Source organism: Mixophyes fleayi, chromosome 4, assembly GCF_038048845.1.
Source record: "Mixophyes fleayi isolate aMixFle1 chromosome 4, aMixFle1.hap1, whole genome shotgun sequence".
NCBI lineage: Eukaryota > Metazoa > Chordata > Amphibia > Anura > Limnodynastidae > Mixophyes > Mixophyes fleayi.
In genome coordinates this window covers 315939647-315959048 of record NC_134405.1, presented here as the reverse complement: position 1 = coordinate 315959048, position 19402 = coordinate 315939647, and the positions used below count along the sequence as shown (strand labels likewise).

The following is a 19402-nucleotide window of genomic DNA, read 5'->3' as shown; positions in this document are numbered from 1 at the left end:
TATTTTAATGAAGCACGTGCACTGCTAACAGAGGCATCCTAAAGAGGGCTATGTAAGTCTGATGGAAAGACAATGATTGTTTCCCCATGTTATACAGCATAGTACATCTATTCACAAGCAGGAAGCTGCCATTCATCATATATTCATCACATTAGCATTTAGTATTTAAAACTCCAAGACAACTCTTTAAACAAATTTATTAAAGGTTTTGTATCCATACAAGTAACCGATATACATACATAAATATACAGATTTTACTCCTGAGCTATTGATAGGACTAAGTTCCTAGAAAATATGAAAGTAGGATTGAGGTTAGACAGTGCTGTAGTGAGACCCTGTACTGACAACATAGGGAAACTTATACGGTTTCCTTGGTAACACGTTACATGAACATGTAGGGCAGTGACTCGCTTTGTGTGTAAGATTGGCTAGATGATGCTGTAACATGGTTCCGTCATGCAGGCTGCACGCCAGGAGTCCTGCCCACACATGTTTAGTCTGACAAGTTTTGTTGTGGGTGTTGTTCTGTCTGCCAAGCTCAACAACTCATCTTCCCACACTCTCAGTTATTGAGACATCTGAACCTGCAACCAAACCTTGGTCCTGAGTGGTACTAGCTTTTTCCATCCACTATTGCTAGTAGAATGCATGGAAAAAATGGCTAAAAATAAAACCCATCCTTTGTAATGATCCAGTAATGTTAGTCCTAGTATTCAGGTGCATCGCGTTATTTGGAAAGATTCGTGTCCCATTCACTTGTGTTTATCACAAGAAAAACACATTAGGGAAGTCTATGTGATCTAAAAAACACTACTAAACCTGCTAGTAACAAACATATGCAAATGCAATGTCAGTGGGTACAAGGCTTTAAAATAACTAAACTGCTGTCTACTCACAGTGTAAGCAGACAGTGCTCATGCTGAACCAATCAACTCGCTAGGAACTAGTGACATCACAAGCCCTGGTGAATAAATAGGCAGAAATTGAATATTGATGTTACTGGCTCATATTGGACCTACAGGATAAACAGTGATGGATATTGGTTAAGACCACACAATGGCTGCCTCTATGTCCCAGTGATGTTACTGGCTCATATTGGACCTACAGGATGCACTGTGATGGATATTGGTTCAGACCACACAATGGCTGCCTCTGTGTCCCAGTGATGTTACTGGCTCCTAATGGACCTACAGGATGCACTGTGATGGATATTAGTTTAGACCACACAATGGCTGCCTAAGCTCGGTGGACACTTTACTGGCACATAAATGACACCTTATGGTATGAAGTGTTACTTACAACTAACGATAACTTTATTACTTAAACGTCATTTTGTACTATAATCCCTTCATGCTTGAGTCGGCAGCCCCACCTTGTCAGAGTGTTTACCAGATTATGATAAACCATTGTCTAACTGTTTTTATGACTTTGAAGAACAATAATGATGTTTAATGCAGATTATTGCCTTTGTAAAGGTAACATTGACAAAGCAAAAGCTTTACACAAGTTCCCACACAATCCTAATTTGTTTCTCAGCACTTAGAAGCTCATGAGACATTTAGGACTAGACTCATCCACTGTTGTTAGTTACAAAGGAACGTCAATCAAAGGATGGTGAAAGGCTAAATATCACAGTGCTGGAAATACCATTCACTTAAACAACGCATAAAAGGCCAGTAAACAGTAATAAACAGTCAAGAGTAAAAGTATGTTTATGAATCTAAATAACCTATAAATCTAGATATAGCTATGAATAGCCTTTTATAACGTTGGCAATCTCTGTTTTGGATAATGTAAAGTACATAATAGAAACTATTACTGTAATTTGCAACATTTGTTATATTTAGCGAAATAAAATAAATGATTTTAAGGTGCACCCGTCACTTACATACAATGGAGCAGCCTATTTGTGGGCTGAATCAATTCATTTTGATGGTAATGTTAGGGACCAGCGACACTGGCTTGCAGTGAATTGATAGGCTGACGTCTCACCAGTATTGGTCCAGCCCACGCAATGGTTAAAAAGACCAGTATACATACATTTATATTTATTTAAATTTCCCCTTTCCAAAATGACATCCATAGAGAAACAGTTTCTCCACCTCCAGTCTGCCCCATCTTCAGCTCATCCGCATTCACACTTGTAGCAGAGTCTGAGGACCAGAGAGGGTGCTGAGGAGCCGTGGGAGAGTTTAACAGTACTGACTACCCCGACACAGAAGAGGACATGAGGACTCTGAATACGTAGTACAGTGACTTGCAAAAAAAATACTACTTACCAGGATGCAGAGCTGATGGGACGATTCGCTCTGTTGCCGACTCTGCAAAATTACGCCATCAGAAACCGCAATTCCTGTTAAAGGGGTGATGGACGGACCCAACTGTCATTGATGTAATATAAGTATTATTTAAGTGTTAGAATTAGGGTTGACCCTAACCCTAATACCCCTCACCCCTAAAATAATACTTTACATCAATGACAGTAGGTCACTGTACTACGTATTCAGAGTCCTCATGTCGCCCTCTTCTATGTCGGGGTAGTCAGTACCGTTAATAGGTACTACACCCCCGAGGAGCAAGGACTACTCTCATTGTGGGGTATAATAGCAGCCACACGGTTAGTATAATGTATATTATATCACCATAAAGAAGGGGGGACGGGATCCCTGTAAGGCTGAGACCTTCCTCCCAGACACCCACTATCTAGTCTTTAGATGGGCGGAGGTGCAGGTAGTGTAGACTGCTACTGTTTTTATAATCTAACACATAAATACATTTGGTTTTATGAGATATGTGCAATGATTTTGTGAAGCCTAGGACCAACACCTGATTTCACTCTCACAACCTTTGTCTGTTGCCAGTATAAGGTATTGAAGAGATATTGGAAGATATTTACTGATGCAAGACTGTAACCCATCACACCAAACTGCATTTGCTTTAAAAAACTGAAACTTGCAATATAAAATTGGATGCCGTGTATGATATCATCTTTTTTGCAGCTACATGTAGACTATTTTTCTTAACTGTCCCCTGCAAAATCTTTTGATTGGATCCGTTTCTGTTGTCCGGTTTGGTCATGTAATTGTAACATCTGTCTTTTGTACACAATTGTATACCCTTTCTACCGCCTAAGATGAGTATATTAATTCACTCATTTCAATGAAATCACTAAAATTAAATAATGCAGAATAAATGGATATCACCACCCATTAGAAGAATAATTGATCAAATTATTGCTAGATTTGAAATGTTTATATGTTCAGAAATCCCGCCCTGTGTTTCACAATCATCCTTTTACCATTGACCTCCACGTTATATGGAACAAACTGCGTTGATCACCAAGTAAGCAAAGATTTGTCGCATTGGGAGAACGTGGCTCTACAAACATCATCTTTATTGATGTTTTGGCTAGATTGTAATATTTCAATTCACATATGTCATTTTTCCCTGTAGAAATTAACTGGTGGACCAAATCATTACTTTAGACAAAACTGGCAAAGAAAATGCCATATAAATAATTGATATGTACATATAGAAGATATATGGCTGGCATTAGACATGATCGATTATGGCATTTTGTCTGTTAAAATATTATCACTTTCAATTATGTGCATAACCTTTCTCTGACCACAGGGAGATATATCATGATTGATCAAGTATTAAACCCTTTATGTAGGGTAATCTCCACTCACTAGTATGAGGAGTCAGAATGATCAAATCCACAAGAGGCACTATCTGTATAACCGGTGAGTTCCGAGTATTCAGTGGCCATTACACAGGCCTGCGTATAATATGGAATAACTCACCCCTTACTGTAAATTATCACATATATCAGAGGTCACCTTGGAGTTCTATAACTTGTATAAAAGCACTATGTAACCGTGTGTCTTAATATGGCCATGGGACTTCTCAGTGACTTCTAATAGTCTTAATTATTCTCAATTATAAATAATTTAGCAGTTTTTAGTGTATAAGTGGGTGAAACCTCTATCACCTAAAAAAATGACTGTTTGTCCTACACAACTCAAAGCCCAGTTCAGGGGCAATTCAAACCCTATAAAACTGGGTATAAGACCAGAAATATCACCACAAATCTGTTCTATGCCAGTAAAGGAAGAAAGAGCTAAAAAGAAAACACCAAAAAAACACGGCTCTCGGGCAGCCTTGTAGGCAGGTAACGGAGTCAGAGAACAGCTCCCTAGGATCCGGGCATTAGAGGTAGGCAAACTGTGGCTCTCCAAACTACAAGTCCCAGCATGCAGCTCCAGCCTTGGCCAGAATGGTATGCTAGGACTTACAGTTCCACAACACCTGGAGAGCCACTGGATGCCTATGCCTGCTCTAAACGCTATACCAATGGCAGCATTGATTGTAGATTTGGCAACAAAGATCCTGCATCACCCTGGCTGAAGATTTATGTTATAATTTACTCAATAAAAGCAGAGTGCTGAAGAGCGTAACCAAAGATCGGTCAACCCCACCTGACCTTGTACAATACCTATGTATCTTTTCATCCCTTGAAATATCGATACATGACCGTGGCAAATCACCTATGGATGATTTGTTGGGGGTATAAAAAAAAAAAAAAAAAGTCTAAATAAAAATGAGCTGTGACTTTACTCTGGGGTTTGGCTCTTGCACTTTTGTTTTAAAAACTACTTCAGGTCAAAATACGTTTCACAGACCAAAGGGATTCATCTGTTTGGAGCATCAGGGACACTGGGTTAAAGCATGATAACACAGCCGAGAAGGATATGTTGCCCAATATACTACAAGATTACGTCCTGTTCTGGATGTGGGAGATTTCGAGCACTGGAAGCAGAAGCTGGAAGGCGTCTTGTATATAGGAGGCGCTGTTCGATGCCTGGACAGGAGAGAAACACACGAGGAAGGAATGGATCAGAGACGTTCTTTATTAAAAACATTCTACAAGGGTAAGTTATCCTGGCATCTTACACACAGAGGAGGAAGCCATTGTGTGGGCTTGACCAATATTCATGTAGCAGCCCATGACATCACGGAGGAACTTTATGATGAGATCAGTCGCAACCCCTACAGTTTCAAGGATATTGGTTCAGCCCACAAAATGGCTGCCTCCAGTGCTGTCATGATTTACAAGTCTTACACATATACTTCTTACTAAAAAAGATGCCTATCAGTCTCCGTTTATTCAGTATATTTGATACAGAGGTCTATTAAAGTAGTTTGCTCTCCAAATAAGTTATGTCTCTGATTACCAAGCCGATCCCATAGTGGGCTACCTTGGACTGGGTCACCTGCAATTTTTTTCCTTTAAAATGTTCCTAATAGGCTGCTGAGTCGAGTTTTGCCCCCGGGCTAAAATCTGCCAGCCCTCCCCTGCTGCTTATGAAATCCCTTCATAACACATTGCCCCTGATAGCTGCAGTAGTGACAAACAAGTCTGGAATTATTATTCATTCAGAGAAATGAGACTTACCTCTAAAAACACTCCCGTAATCAGAGGGTTCAGGATGTCGGACTTCTCTGATGCCTGTAAACAACACACATATTAGAGAACGGCTATCACCGTCCATAGGTAATTGGCACATGCGGCTGCATTATTCAAACATAACTTTTCACTAGATGACCTTTACCTCGGCCTGTAAATGCCCCTTTTATCCCCCTCAGTGTACACACACATCCTCCTCACCCTTATTATTCATCTCAATATTCATCTCTAAGCAGCCAAACACAACCCCAGGCTTAAACGCCAATCTGTGGGGTAGTACTGCCAGAAAGGAGATGTAATACGTACAGTGGGTAGGAAGCCTTGCTATATCTGTTACAGTTAGCTATTACAAAATTAACTTTAAAGAGCTGTTGTATTATTTTTCCTTACAGACTGCTTCTATCATACTACTGAAGAAAAAAAAACCAAAACAACAGTCCGTAGTATGCATCAAATAAAATAAAGGCAATCCATGACCACGACACAATGACAAAGAGCAGGCAATGTTTAGAGTGTGTATACATAGAGCATAATAAATATGTCTAAAATATGAAATCCCTGGTACTAGCTGGGTATAATTAACAAAGGAACAATATTTTGGGTTCTGATGTTAGAGCGCCTTTAAGCAATGAATAGAATTCATGGCAACACCTCCCGCTACTTACCCCTGTGGTTGTCAGGAGGGTTGTCATCTGCTTTGAAAGATGTGACAGCTCTTTGCACAGTGCAATAGTCATTCTATAGAGAAAGATAGAGAACAATGTACAAATCTTCAGTCAGTGTTATTAAAAGTTAGGACACCATTTTGAGCCTAAATTGTAGTTAAAAACACCCAACCCCTTCCCCACCTACACTACACAGATGCCTCTGTAATGGCTCATTCTGTTAAAACTGGCAGGAGAATTTTGGCCCATCTGCATCCTCGTCACGAGTGCATGTTGTAGAAGCTGTCCAATCTGCATCCTCGTCACGAGTGCATGTTGTAGCAGCTGTCCAATCTGCATCCTCGTCACGAGTGCATGTTGTAGCAGCTGTCCAATCTGCATCCTCGTCACGAGTGCATGTTGTAGCAGCTGTCCAATCTGCATCCTCGTCACGAGTGCATGTTGTAGCAGCTGTCCAATCTGCATCCTCGTCACAAGTGGAGTCTCTTCCAGCACCAGAATTGGCCATTACAGAGATGCTGGTGGAGAGAGTATCTGACAATATGTTGGGGTACTGGACCCCACTACTTGTCCAGGTGTCTGTGTATGGAGGGTGTACTTGTCCAGGTGTCTGTGTATGGAGGGTGTACTTGTCCAGGTGTCTGTGTATGGAGGGTGTACTTGTCCAGGTGTCTGTGTATGGAGGGTGTACTTGACCAGGTGTCTGTGTATGGAGGGTGTACTTGACCAGGTGTCTGTGTATGGAGGGTGTATTTGTCCAGGTGTCTGTGTATGGAGGGTGTACTTGTCCAGGTGTCTGTGTATGGAGGGTGTACTTGTCCAGGTGTCTGTGTATGGAGGGTGTACTTGTCCAGGTGTCTGTGTATGGAGGGTGTACTTGTCCAGGTGTCTGTGTATGGAGGGTGTACTTGTCCAGGTGTATATTCAGGATCAGGGTGGAGTTCTTCTTGACCTACATTTATTACTTTACAGAAATACAGTTATCGTGGCACCAATATCTGAACACACACACTGACAATATAGAATTAGTGGAGCCAGTTTTGTACAGAATGTCTGTAGTTCAGTATCCGTGGTGTAAAACATTTCTGTGCTGCTGACATCAGTATAACAACTAAAGCCCAATAGGTTACAGGTGTATTTTTGCTTGTCACCCATAATGTATTCATCAGGCCACACCCACTTGAGTCACATGTATGGGTTTCATGATGGAAAAACACAACTAGATAGGAGGCTCCACTCATACGTCTAACTAGTGATTTATGTGTGTGTGAGATACAAGCCCAACTGTGTAGTAACTGTCCTTCTCTAGATCTGCCTGTATTTTATTATCTCCCCCCCTGGCCCCTCCACACAAACGGTCTTTACTATTCCTATGACTAGAGGATACACAATGCTCACAACAGGAAGAGAAGCAATGGATCCACTCACTGGGAGGCAAACGTTGCTTTTAGACCATTGTGCAGAAGTAAATGACAGTGAGACATAGAATGCATTGCACTTACTGTGAAAGTGTTTTGCCCCTTGACACAGCCGGCATCTGTGTGTCCCCGTGCAGGATTAACGTGGCCGTTTTGTGGAACACCTCCATAGAACAGGCTGTCAGCTCTGCCAGGCTGCGGATGGCAAACTCGTGGATATCCTGACACCAGAGAAGAAATATAATTGTATATTCTCCATATGAAACATGTATTGTAAAAGAAACACATCATGTAACAAATACACACAGTTTGTGGTGCTGTAATTTACACTTCAGTGAAGGAGCTGCACAAACATATTTAATATATCTGTAATTTGTAGCTGTTTTACAGGACAGAGTTGCCAACATATATTATTTACTGTTTAAAGAACTTTTCAGAACGGAAGGTAGTCACTGCGCACTAATAAGGGAAGTCGTACAAAAGACCTTTACCTTACGTCACTAGTTCCTAGTAAATGTATAAGCTGATTATTGTTTAGCTGACTCCATTGGGTGTAGCAGACACTTTAAATAAAACATAAAACAAAATTATTTTCTCACAACACATTGTAACTAATCACTGTGGTACTAGGAGACAAGGCTTCTACTTGTAATATAACCCTATCAACTAAAATATACCTGCACCAGTCTTGGTTGCAACATTTATTTATATAGTGCCAGCATACTCAGCAGCATTTTCGATTAGGAATAAACACAGTAATAAAACATTAACAGACAGAGAGATAAGAGTGTTCGCTATCTTATAATTGAAAGGGAAATAGGAGTTTGATACAGGACGTTAAATGTCATATATTGCATAATGGTCAAGCCTGATAAGAATGGGAAAAAGAACATAGTAGGGTTATATGAACTAGTCACATAGCAAAGTCGGTTTTGGGGTCCGGGGGTTTTTAAGTATGGAAGGAGAACACGTATAAGTGTATAGGGATGGTAATGGGGTAGAATAGATTATGGAGGTTAAGCAGATGGCTCACAATTTTGGTAAGCTTGCCTGAAGAGGCGAGTTTTCCGGAACTTTTTTTTTCTTTTAAACGAATGTTTATTAATAGTCAGATAACATACACAGCGAGGATCAAAACCATTTCACATCATCTAGAGAGCGAAAGTTGAAGAAATCAGATAATTTTACAGATATGGGAAAAAGGAAGACCGGTAGTTTTCTTGAATTAAGAAAGAGAAAGAGAAAGAGAAAGAGAAAGAGAAAGAGAAAGAGAAAGAGAAAGAGAAAGAGAAAGAGAAAGAGAAAGAGAAAGAGAAAGAGAAAGAGAAAGAGAAAGAGAAAGAGAAAGAGGAGAAAAAAGAGAAAGAGAAAGAGAAAGAGAAAGAAAAAGAGAAAGAAGAGAAAAAAGAGAAAGAGAAAGAGAAAGAAGAAAAAGAGAAAGAAAAAGAGAAGGAAGAAAAAGAGAAAGAAGAAAAAGAGAAAGAAGAAAAAGAAAAAGAAGAAAAAGAGAAAGAAAGAAAAAGAGAAAGAAAGAAAAAGAGAAAGAAAGAAAAAGAGAAAGAAAGAAAAAGAGAAAGAAAAAGAAAGAGAAAGAAAAAGAGAAAGAAAAAGAAAGAGAAAGAAAAAGAGAAAGAAAAAGAGAAAGAAAAAGAAAGAAAAAGAGAAAGAAAAAGAAAAAGAGAAAGAAAAAGAAGAGAAAAAGAAGAGAAAAAGAAAAAGAAGAGAAAAAGAAAAAGAAAGAGAAAAAGAAAAAGAAAGAGAAAAAGAAAGAGAAAGAATAAAAGGAAAAAAAAAAAAAAAAAGATATCAGACCAGAATCCTATGCTAAGAGAAGGGTAAAAAAGAGAGAGAGAGAGAGAGGTGTAAAGAAGTAGGGAATAGAAGAAGATAGGAGGGTGGTCTGGCAGGAACCACCCCAGGGGTAAGAGGGCTAGGAAGTGGGATTGGAAGGGGGGGGGATGAGAGGAGGGTGTGAACTAAGTAAAGGGGGAGGTAGTGGAAATAGAACGCCCAGGGATCCTAGACATCATTAAAGGTTTTGGAGGAGTTACGTATAATTCTGGTCATGTGGTGAGTTTGTCATATCCTGTTGTAGTCACAATGGTGAGAGGGGTCAAATTGGAAATATTGTGAGACAAGAAGTGTATGTTGATGCACCTCTGTTATTGGCTTTGTATACCTGTATTTATTTACTAGATCAACTACTGACAATTACTTTTACCTCCACATTGGACTTCTTCTGCCTGTTCTCATCCTGTGGCTCAGTCTTGTCCTCCTCTCCCGTCACTTTCTCCTCCTCCTCCACTTTGATCATCCAGCCGTAAGCCGCTTTCTGTGCCTGAAACGTCATAAGATTGTGGAAAGTGAAATTAATTAGAAGCAGAAATCAGTCAAGAGGTTACCTCAGGAAACTGGGCTGAGAGTCAGTACTGAAAGACATTAACAATGTACGGCCACCACAAAGCCCCTGTGTGGCTTCTAATTGTGTCTACAGCGCACAAAAAGAAACGCAGTAATGGAAAAAGCACTGAACCCTTCGTTGCAGATTCATCAAAATCTATTGCAAGGTAAAATAGTTGTTTATTTTCTATTGTTTTATCAAAGGGAAGCTACAGTAAATAAGAAAATATTTCTGTTATGGGGGGCGGGAAGGGGGTTCACATTTTTATTTTGCCTTTCCCTGACTGCAAAAAGGGCAGCAGAACCATCTGACAGAACAACAATCAGAGCTCTACCCTCTCACAAAGCTCAACTCCAGACTCTTGCAGCAGATTCTACACTCATGGGGCACAAATACCCAAGAATGTGTGTACATGTCTTAAAATAACCAATCAACACGTCACATAATCTAATGGTAGAACATATAACCTGGTTCATAAACTCATTAGCAAAAAATGCAGCTTTTATTAGTTTTTACCTTTACAAATGAATGAACTATTCCCAAAAGTTTAACTCAATCTGCTATGATGTGACTGACATATTAAAAAATATCTCTTAAAAATCAGACATGATAATGACACCAGAAAACCAGAGGGCAGTATCTGTAAACCCGTCTAATTAAAGACATAATAAAACATGTATGACATTAGGAATAAACATGTGGATGCATGTACATGATACTAGTATACACCAGTCAACATCCACAGAGTATTAAGCTGTGTGCAAAGCTAACTAATTGAAAATCTATTAATACCATGCCAATATACATTGGATGGATATTATCTAATATACATTAATAACGAATGTACAATATTGCTATGTGTAGACATTAAGGAACATCCAGAAATGAATGTTAAGCATGTAAGGAATAAAACATTATTTAGAGCTTTCTTTATATGAATACTTAGACACCTTTTGTGACTTTGGGTTATTTCTCTCCACTTATGGTGTCATATAAACATTTGTGATAATAAAACGATATACAATTGCTTAATTAATTCAAGATTTTAGAAAAATGAACTTTGTCTGACAGGAAGTTCATAGATAGTTCAGTAGCCTGAACACAAGATTCCAGGTAAATAATCATTGGGGACCTGGTATTCAGGTTTGGGTGAAATTTTTCTTTAATTTTGAATTTCAAAATAGTATTTAAAACTCTGTAAAAAGTATAAATGAGTACTGCATTCCTTAATGAAAAATGTTTGTTTTTGGTCTGTGGTTATTTTGATTCTTGTTAATGTAAGAATGGATAACTGCGAAAATCTCAATAAAAACATCTTTCTGATTAATAAAAAAATCCCCAAAAACTGTGTAAAAAATGGTAATTTCCAGTCAGTAAACAGCATGCTATAAATTATTGAACAGTACATTTGTTCTATGAAACCAGAATAAAGCTGTGCTCAGCGAAACGGTCTAATAATCCAATTCCTGTTATACACGTAAAGGGGCAATTACGTCATTTCAGTTACTGGAAACGCCAGCTTGGTGGCGTTAGGCAGGACGCATACTCACATTAGTCAGTTTATCAGGCCTCACAGAGATGTGTAACTCCTGAAACAGAGCAGATACTTCCTGAATGAAATCATCTTCTCCTGTGAAGAAGAAAGGTCAGGGGTAAATCTAGGCCTAGTACCAAATCTCCACAAGGCAAAACATAAACAATTAAACCTACTTCCCAGCTGCCATTATATTTTACCACATCCAGGGAAAGTTACCACACAGTAGTCTAGCAGTATCTATGGGGTAGAGCAGCTTGTAGCAGGAGAGCCGCGTCAATAAGGTCTGGCAGACAATTTGATTTTATGAACCACAGTATAGATTTGATATTCTGAGGAAAAAATGTCAGCTTCTTTATAAAACTGCACTGTTGTTCTCACCCCAACCATGCCCGTAACATGTAAGCCACCCGTTTAGGGTCCACTATACTGTATATCTGTCAAAAAGCTTAGAATTCCCATGGGTGGGATAGGAATGAACACAATGGGGGGCTGTGATTCAATTAGCCGTGAAGTTTCTCCGTAACGTCCATAAAAGACAATTTGACAGAAATCCTCTATGGGGTACGAGGAAAAATGAGTGGAGATTTCTACCGTGATTGGCGGCAATGTGTCGCGTGACACATTGCCGACACTTGAATTCCCCCCAGTGAATTTAGCGGATTAGCACACTGGTATACAAAGATCAATGAGGTGAATAATAGGATAAGCAGTGACAACTGGCAAATGGCCACTAACAGACTGAGTCTTTGGTCTGCGGCTCTGATCCACTGAACCTGAAAATAATCAGATTTTCTATTGGTTGATAATGAACGTCAATGGCCACATTCCAGTCAACCATTCAAACAATGGCTGGTGTACTGCCATTTTTTGGGGCAAACGCATGCTGGATGCTGTTAGGACAGAGAAGAGTGAGGTGGCCTCGATCACACACCAGGGATTTTGTAGGGCCAAATCTAAAACCAAAATGCTGCTGATACCGTAAAGCAGAACGCCTCGACAACCACACAGGCCCAGAAGAAGTGAAAAAAATATGTCTTTACTATAACCCTCCCCATGTGTTGCCAAGTAAGACAAAGGGAAAACCTTTGTTGATCTAGCAGGGCTATAATACAAACTATACAGAATCTTGTAGGTTCTGTATTAATTCATGTGTCATCAACCCGGTTCCCCAGCCACGGCCTGTGACAGACATGTGAATAGTTTCATTTTTCCTTATCGCTTATGGATACATTTACTAATGACAATTGCAGATTTTTGCATAATTTTAGGATCTTTCAGAATTTGGTACAACGTTACTGCTCTCCCCTTGCGCACTTTGTATGAGGAAAATCCTATAATGGAATATAAAGCTGTCACAACACAATCATTACATACTATAGCACCAACAAAGCTGAAATCTATAAAACAGGAGCGGTGGCACTTTAGACGTGCTGGGTTGATGGAATAGATGGATGATAATGAAAACTGAAGCAAGAGGTGGCCACGTCCAACTGAGCAGCTCCTTCTGTGATGTATTAATACACATCTGTAGAAGCCTCACTCAGATATACAGCTACATAAATCCCAGAGCACAGGACGGACGTCTGATCCTTTCAGGCAGTCACCAGGTCATACTCACCAGGGACTAGAGAACACATTTTCCACATCTCTGATGTGTAAAGAGAACTCAGGATAACACAAAATATTTCCTTTTAGATGTAGTGTATGATTTACACCAAACAAGACATTCTACTTTTTATATTCAGTAAAGAACATAACTGTCATTTGCACAATGTTATCAAGAGTGGTATGATCCGTATGCAACCTTTTTCTATGTGTTTTTTAATATTAAATATACTTTACCTATGCAAAAGCACATTTGCCTTGATGATGCTTGGCAAGAATTTTAACAGCATGCAGTCCCCTGTCTTTAGCCTGCAGATGTCACTGTTCCAACTAGCGCCCACAGAGAGAATTTGGTTGCTAACCAAACCTCTATTTGTACCGTAACAGAAACAATGATGTTTGTAGGGAATTATTTTACAATGTATTGATAAAAAATTATATAATGTTACCTTTCTCAACCTCTTCTTCATCATCAAACTCTTCCAACGAGAACACTTCCTTCAGCGCTTCCAAATCGAGCTTGAGTTCTTCCAGTTCTTCTCCTGATACTGCGCTGAGAATGGACTTCACCTGTGGAAGCAGAGCAAAAAGATGGAATCTCATAGGGCATTATACTGAAACATTACTTCTTCTAAACCAGTACGGTTTGTGGAACCCTTCTAGCTAAATAAAAACAAGAATACTCCCATTATGCAGAGATGCTTTAAATCAACAGATGTTAGTCGGTAAAGGCTAAAAGTTAGTGTACAGTTTTCAGCAAGTGTTTATGACTCTATTCCACAGTAGTCTGTCAGTGTTTGTCCACGGCTTAGCGTGACAAGATGGCGGCTATTGCAGGGATATAAGATGCTTCTCCTGATGGAAGGAGCCGGGGTGATTTTGGAGTTCCTTGCTTAGAAGGAAAAAAAAAAAAGACTAGCTATGCTTTCAAATGCAAAAATGAGGTATTATGCTGCAAGACATTTAACCACTTAATAGCAAAGCGTGGGATGTTCTCTACACATTTTAATTTCGCAGATGGCAACCCCAATCAAGAACATAGGGTTCAAAATAAAGGTTATGTGCTGCTTATTCTTTTGAGGGTTTCCTCCAGCAGTAAGCAGTCACTGGGCAGTGTACCCGTATTAGCAATACTGAAATAATGTATGCAGCTCAGCTTCCACTGAACCCCTTAACGCTAGCAAAATGGGGAAGCCCATCAACCAAACCGAGGTCTATAAGTCAAAAAAACTCAAAATAAAAACACATTTTAAAACTATTTGAAAAAATGCAAAAAATAACAAAAATACAGCTGGCAATCTTGCATTTACAGCTCTATTAGTCCTTTGGTATCACTCTGGGAGAAAAAATAATGTTTTGAAAAACTGTATTTTCCCCATAACTTTGCCTATTTTTCCCCACATACAAGGAGAATAAAATTATATTTATTACAACATGCTAACTAAAGAAAGCCCTATCTCTACGAAGAAAAACTAAATAAAATTCCACACTCCAACCAAACCTGAAAACATGATTTGCTCATGAAAGGGGTGGGACGAGCCGTCCAGTCACAGACTGGTTTATGAGCTTTGAGGGGTGGAGACCACACATTTAGGGTGCATCTAGTTTAACGGACGGACAGGAAAAAAAACCCCACTTCCTCCAGCAAAATTGCCTCATTTTTACACATCTTTGGAGGATCCAGCATTAATAGGCTTTATTATCATGAATAACAGTACTGCTCACAAAATGGCTGCCTCCACCGTGTAAAGACAACAGGTCCATGTTCTGTCATGTATTCCTTCCAGATAGAAGGTTTACATGTAATATCTGACAGCAGGATGAACTTACTTTCCCTTCACTCTCTTTGGACAGCAGTTCTAGTGCCTCCAGATGAGCCAGACCTTGGTATTCATCAAACAACAGACCGTAGTGTGCCCGTCGCTCAGTCTCTGGGTTACTCTCACTGCTGACTCGCTGCTCCTCTTTCTCCTTTGCTTCTCGCAAAACCTGTGAAGGAGAAATCAATACTGTTTTCTATCAATCACATCTGCTTACAGATTTTTCTCAAATAATCATTATTCTTAAAAAAATTTAAAAGCTAGTGAGTGGAAACCATTATATTCTGCTAGTTGTAATAACAAACCCTAATAGTGCCATCTAGTGTTTATACTGACTAATGTTGGCTTGTTTCAGTTGTATGGTGCAATAGTAATTTAGCATAAAAACCAAACAGCAAAATCCAGGAAGAAGAAATGGTAAATTCAACTTTCGTTGTGCATGTGTCCATTTGTGCACAAAGCACAGGAACCACTAGGGTAGTATCACTTCCTGTAAACCTAACAAGACATAACATTGTAACTGACAAAACCATAAGATGGCATCTCAGGAGTTAACCGGCCCGATAGAGAAGACATTAGGAATTAATGTTCTGAGTGTAAAACCTCATATTTATACACAGAGACAGATTGGCTCTGCAGGTTAATGGATACTGAACACTGTGTACTATCCCTAAGTGATGTTTCTTTACAAGTGAATTGGAGAAATAGATAATAGTGGAAACTTATCACCAAGTATCTAATATACTATTGTTGTGTATACATGTGATTTTCTCTCCAATATTGGGGTTTGCTTATGAGGTTATGTATTCGAAGTAACATCTGCAAGGTTAGGAGTCATAGGGGTATATTTACTAAACTGCGGGTTTGAGAAAGTGGAGATGTTGCCTATAGCAACCAATCAGATTCTAGCTGTCATTTTGTAGAATGTACTAAATAAATCACAGCCAGCTGCTACCCTGGCTGCAATGAGGAAATAACTCAGCATTATATTACACATGAAACACGTGGTACTAATACGCTTTAAGGTACATTTTCTCATTAAAGAACATAACAGAAATAGTGAAGGGAAATAATTACAGCGGCAAAGCTGCACCACCTACATGTGACAGCGTAGAGTTCCTGTTCATTAGTCCTTTGGTCTTCTTGAAACCCGGGTCTCCCTCTGCAATCACGTCCATGGTCTTCTTCCCAATAAACTCCAAGGCATCCAGACCTCCGGTAAGAACAGTCTTCCCCTAAGGAAGAAATCACAGATCACATTTGTGGGGTAAGTCAATTTCTATCTGTGGTATTTAAAGGGACAATACAAGAAAGAAAACTTTGTAAAATAAGGGTATATTCTGTAGATACCGCTAGGATGAGTAAAACAAGGGTACTCCTAAAGCTGGGTACTCTTATCTATTCATAATAATTTGCCCACTAGGTGGCACTTTTCTGTTGTCCTCTATGGATGATACATAATGTACTACAATAATGTCTCTCTCACGTAGAGATCTTTGTATTCAATGGCAAGAGAAGTAGACAACTCTATCTAATGTTACACTCAAAGGGGGAGAATTCAATTGGGCGCGTTACTTGAAAAAGTAATGCAGCTTGTGCACTATTAGCGTTATTACCGTAATAGTGCGCAGAAATACCGTTATTACGGTAGTTTTAGCGCTGGCTTTTTGCTCGCAGCTCCCTGACCTGCGAGCAGAAAGCCGGGTTAATATTACCATAATAACGGTAATACCTTTAACGCTGCATTACTTTTCAAGTAACGCGGCCAATTGAATTCCCCCCAATGGATGAGCCTAGTCGCTTAACTTCAAGTAAAGTCACTGTATGAAATTAACATATATTAAAAGCTGTGTATAACGAGATAAACATGAAATCACTGGAATGATTATACCTAACTAAAATATGTCTATCATGCTTTCTTTCCCCCCCACTGCAGTAGGTTGACATTTCAACAGCAAAGAGTTCTCTCAAAGCAGACACTGAGTGACTGACAACGTTACAAACTTGGGGTCCTGTAGAATTGCAGTGTATGGACTGGCATACTCAAACACATAGGTAGGGCCAGTGATGTCACAAAAGCGAATATAGTTGCTCATCTGAGCTTTAGTACCCGTTGGATCCCATCGGGCTGGAGCCCGAAACATTTGGAAGGACCTTCACATGTGTGTAATGGAATCTTACTTTTACTGTTTCAGGTTGACAATAAATAATGCATCTTACTTTCTGGCTACTGAGCTATATGTTGAAATAACCATTTTGGAGTTTTGTGTGGCCATTTTGAATTTTACAGAAGTTCTATGGATTGATTTAAACCAGCTATACATCCCGGATCTCTGGTGGTCTGAATGGGCCGTGACCTAATGGGAAAGGGGTGTGGCATCACAATGAATGGGCAAGATTGGCTTGAACCAGGGAGTGGCCTAATTTGGTCTGATTTTTCAATCAGGACTATTGGGGAGCATGCGGCTGTAGTTGCCATGAATATTTGACAAGATATGGGGGGGGCACATCCATAAAATCTTCTTTATAAACTAAGGCTTTTCTCTTCATCTGTGTATTCCCCTCGCGGGTAATTGTTGAAATGTCAAAATAAAATCTTTTAAAAGCTCCACAAAACATATCAAACACTGTCGAATAAGCCATCAGATATTAATTCTCCCCCGATGACCTGTCCGTTTCTTGTAGTATACAATACGGCTGTACTTACTGTACTCTGCACTGCTGTGGAGATACTGGAGAGGAACCCTAGTGCTCCGGTAATCGAGGACGAGCCCTCTCCCTCTCTGGATTCACCACTCTCCCCAGCTCCGGCATCTGACGAGAGAAGTGTGAGACACTAATCTTATTACTGCACAAACAATCACATCCAACGTGTGAGCACTGGAGGCCGCTGGGTGCACCTACAGCTGACACTGTGCAATGTTGCTGCATTACAGATAACAGTAATAGTGTAATTATAATAACAGCCTCAGGGGCAGAAGATCTGCAGAACTCAACAGTGATGATTATTGTTATAGTTTATATTATGCAGAGCTGTACAGAGAATGTGTCATGATTCCCATCAAGGCCCTGCCCCATAGGACAACAGTGATGGTGCATTAACATAACAGACCTGCAGCGTATGCGGCGTGCTAGGACTGCGCTAAGTGCATGAATAGGGCCGACACCGGCATCACTGATCCCGATTTTCATTCACACTAGCACTCAGTGAAACCACAGCCTCTATACAGCGCACTTCAAAAGTGATAGGTGAGTGTGAAGTAAACGATCAGTGTCAATTATGAATGGCCTTTGGGGACATATTGAATGCTATAACTTCTCCACATAGGTAGTGTCCGATGGGTGTTCTGAACGCAAGAGAACACAGTTAGACAAGCCCTACCATTCATGGCACTCAATAATTTTGTGGTGACAGGTTCCAGAGAAAGGGGAATGGTACTGCCCTGTCCCATGGGGGTGATAACAGTCAGCCAATGCTGCCTGCAACGTCTTCAGAGCATAAACGCCCCAGTGTGACAGGAATGGAACATTACCCCTTTGTTCTAATGTGTCAGCACAGGAGCAATTGTGCGCTATCAACTCTGCATTTCTGGTACATTCAAATTCTAATCCTGATCTCTTCAAATTGTGCTTCCTGTGCAACATTATTACAGTACAGGTGAAATGAAGCGTTGTCACATGATCCCCAGAGCCGGATGATGGGCAAGATCTTGGTAAAGTACAATCACTAGTGTGACATAGAGAGAAAGGAAACGCTGCACAATCAGTGGGAGAAAATGAGAAAACACTACTAATAACAACCACTTAAACACAATAAATGGTACTTGCCTTCTGTGGCCTCCGCTCGATCCCTAAATGACAGTTCTACAGGGCTTGGAACTCCCAATGTGCTCTCAGCCTTCTCAATAGCAGAAGAGATTCCGTGCCCTGTGTGAGTAAACGCCTCATTTCATCAGCCAAGTAATTATTATTATTATCGTTTATTTGTAAGGTGCCACAAGGTTTCCGCAGCACCGTACACAGTACAAACAGTAGACTATACAGGGTGAAAGAGTACAGAACAATAAACCAATACTTCAGAAACTCCAGGCTGACTAATGCAATAAACACGGAGCAGAAGAACAGGTAGGGAGACAGGAGGGAAGGGGGCCCTGCTCATGTGAGCTTACATCCTAAGGGAGGGTGAACAGAACAGGCAAAAGGGGAGCCAGCTGAGGCAAGGAGGAGAGAAGGGAGAGCAAGCGGAGGAGATGAGGGGGCTAAGTGGATGGTCATGGAGGCATGGAGTCATCACACTCCAAGCCTTTCAGTATTACTGTGATTAACAAACTTGCTTATTTCTTAGTTATCATTACACATAGGCTCCTTTGCTGGCTGATATATAATCACGTAGGCACCTCATCACCATCATCATCAATATAATTTGTGCGACACTACTGGTATAACATGGGAGAGCACTAAGAGGATTGGATGTGCAGATTTCAAA

The 19402-nt window shown here is 40.1% G+C and overlaps 1 protein-coding gene across 1 annotated transcript in view; it reads right to left on the bottom strand.

The window, feature by feature from the left end:
- Positions 1–180: 180 nt before the first annotated feature.
- The window catches only part of FAM114A2 (family with sequence similarity 114 member A2), a 24872-nt gene continuing 5650 nt past the window's right edge, over positions 181–19402 (bottom strand). Inside the window, exons 4-14 of the mRNA XM_075210111.1 lie at positions 18745–18843; positions 17624–17730; positions 16017–16151; positions 14927–15085; positions 13546–13666; positions 11505–11584; positions 9775–9891; positions 7638–7774; positions 6136–6208; positions 5459–5512; positions 181–4864 (exon numbers count right to left, since the gene is read on the bottom strand). Coding sequence (XP_075066212.1) covers positions 4778–4864; positions 5459–5512; positions 6136–6208; positions 7638–7774; positions 9775–9891; positions 11505–11584; positions 13546–13666; positions 14927–15085; positions 16017–16151; positions 17624–17730; positions 18745–18843 — 1169 coding nt within the window. The 3' untranslated portion in view covers positions 181–4777. The remainder of the gene's footprint in view (positions 4865–5458; positions 5513–6135; positions 6209–7637; positions 7775–9774; positions 9892–11504; positions 11585–13545; positions 13667–14926; positions 15086–16016; positions 16152–17623; positions 17731–18744; positions 18844–19402) is intronic.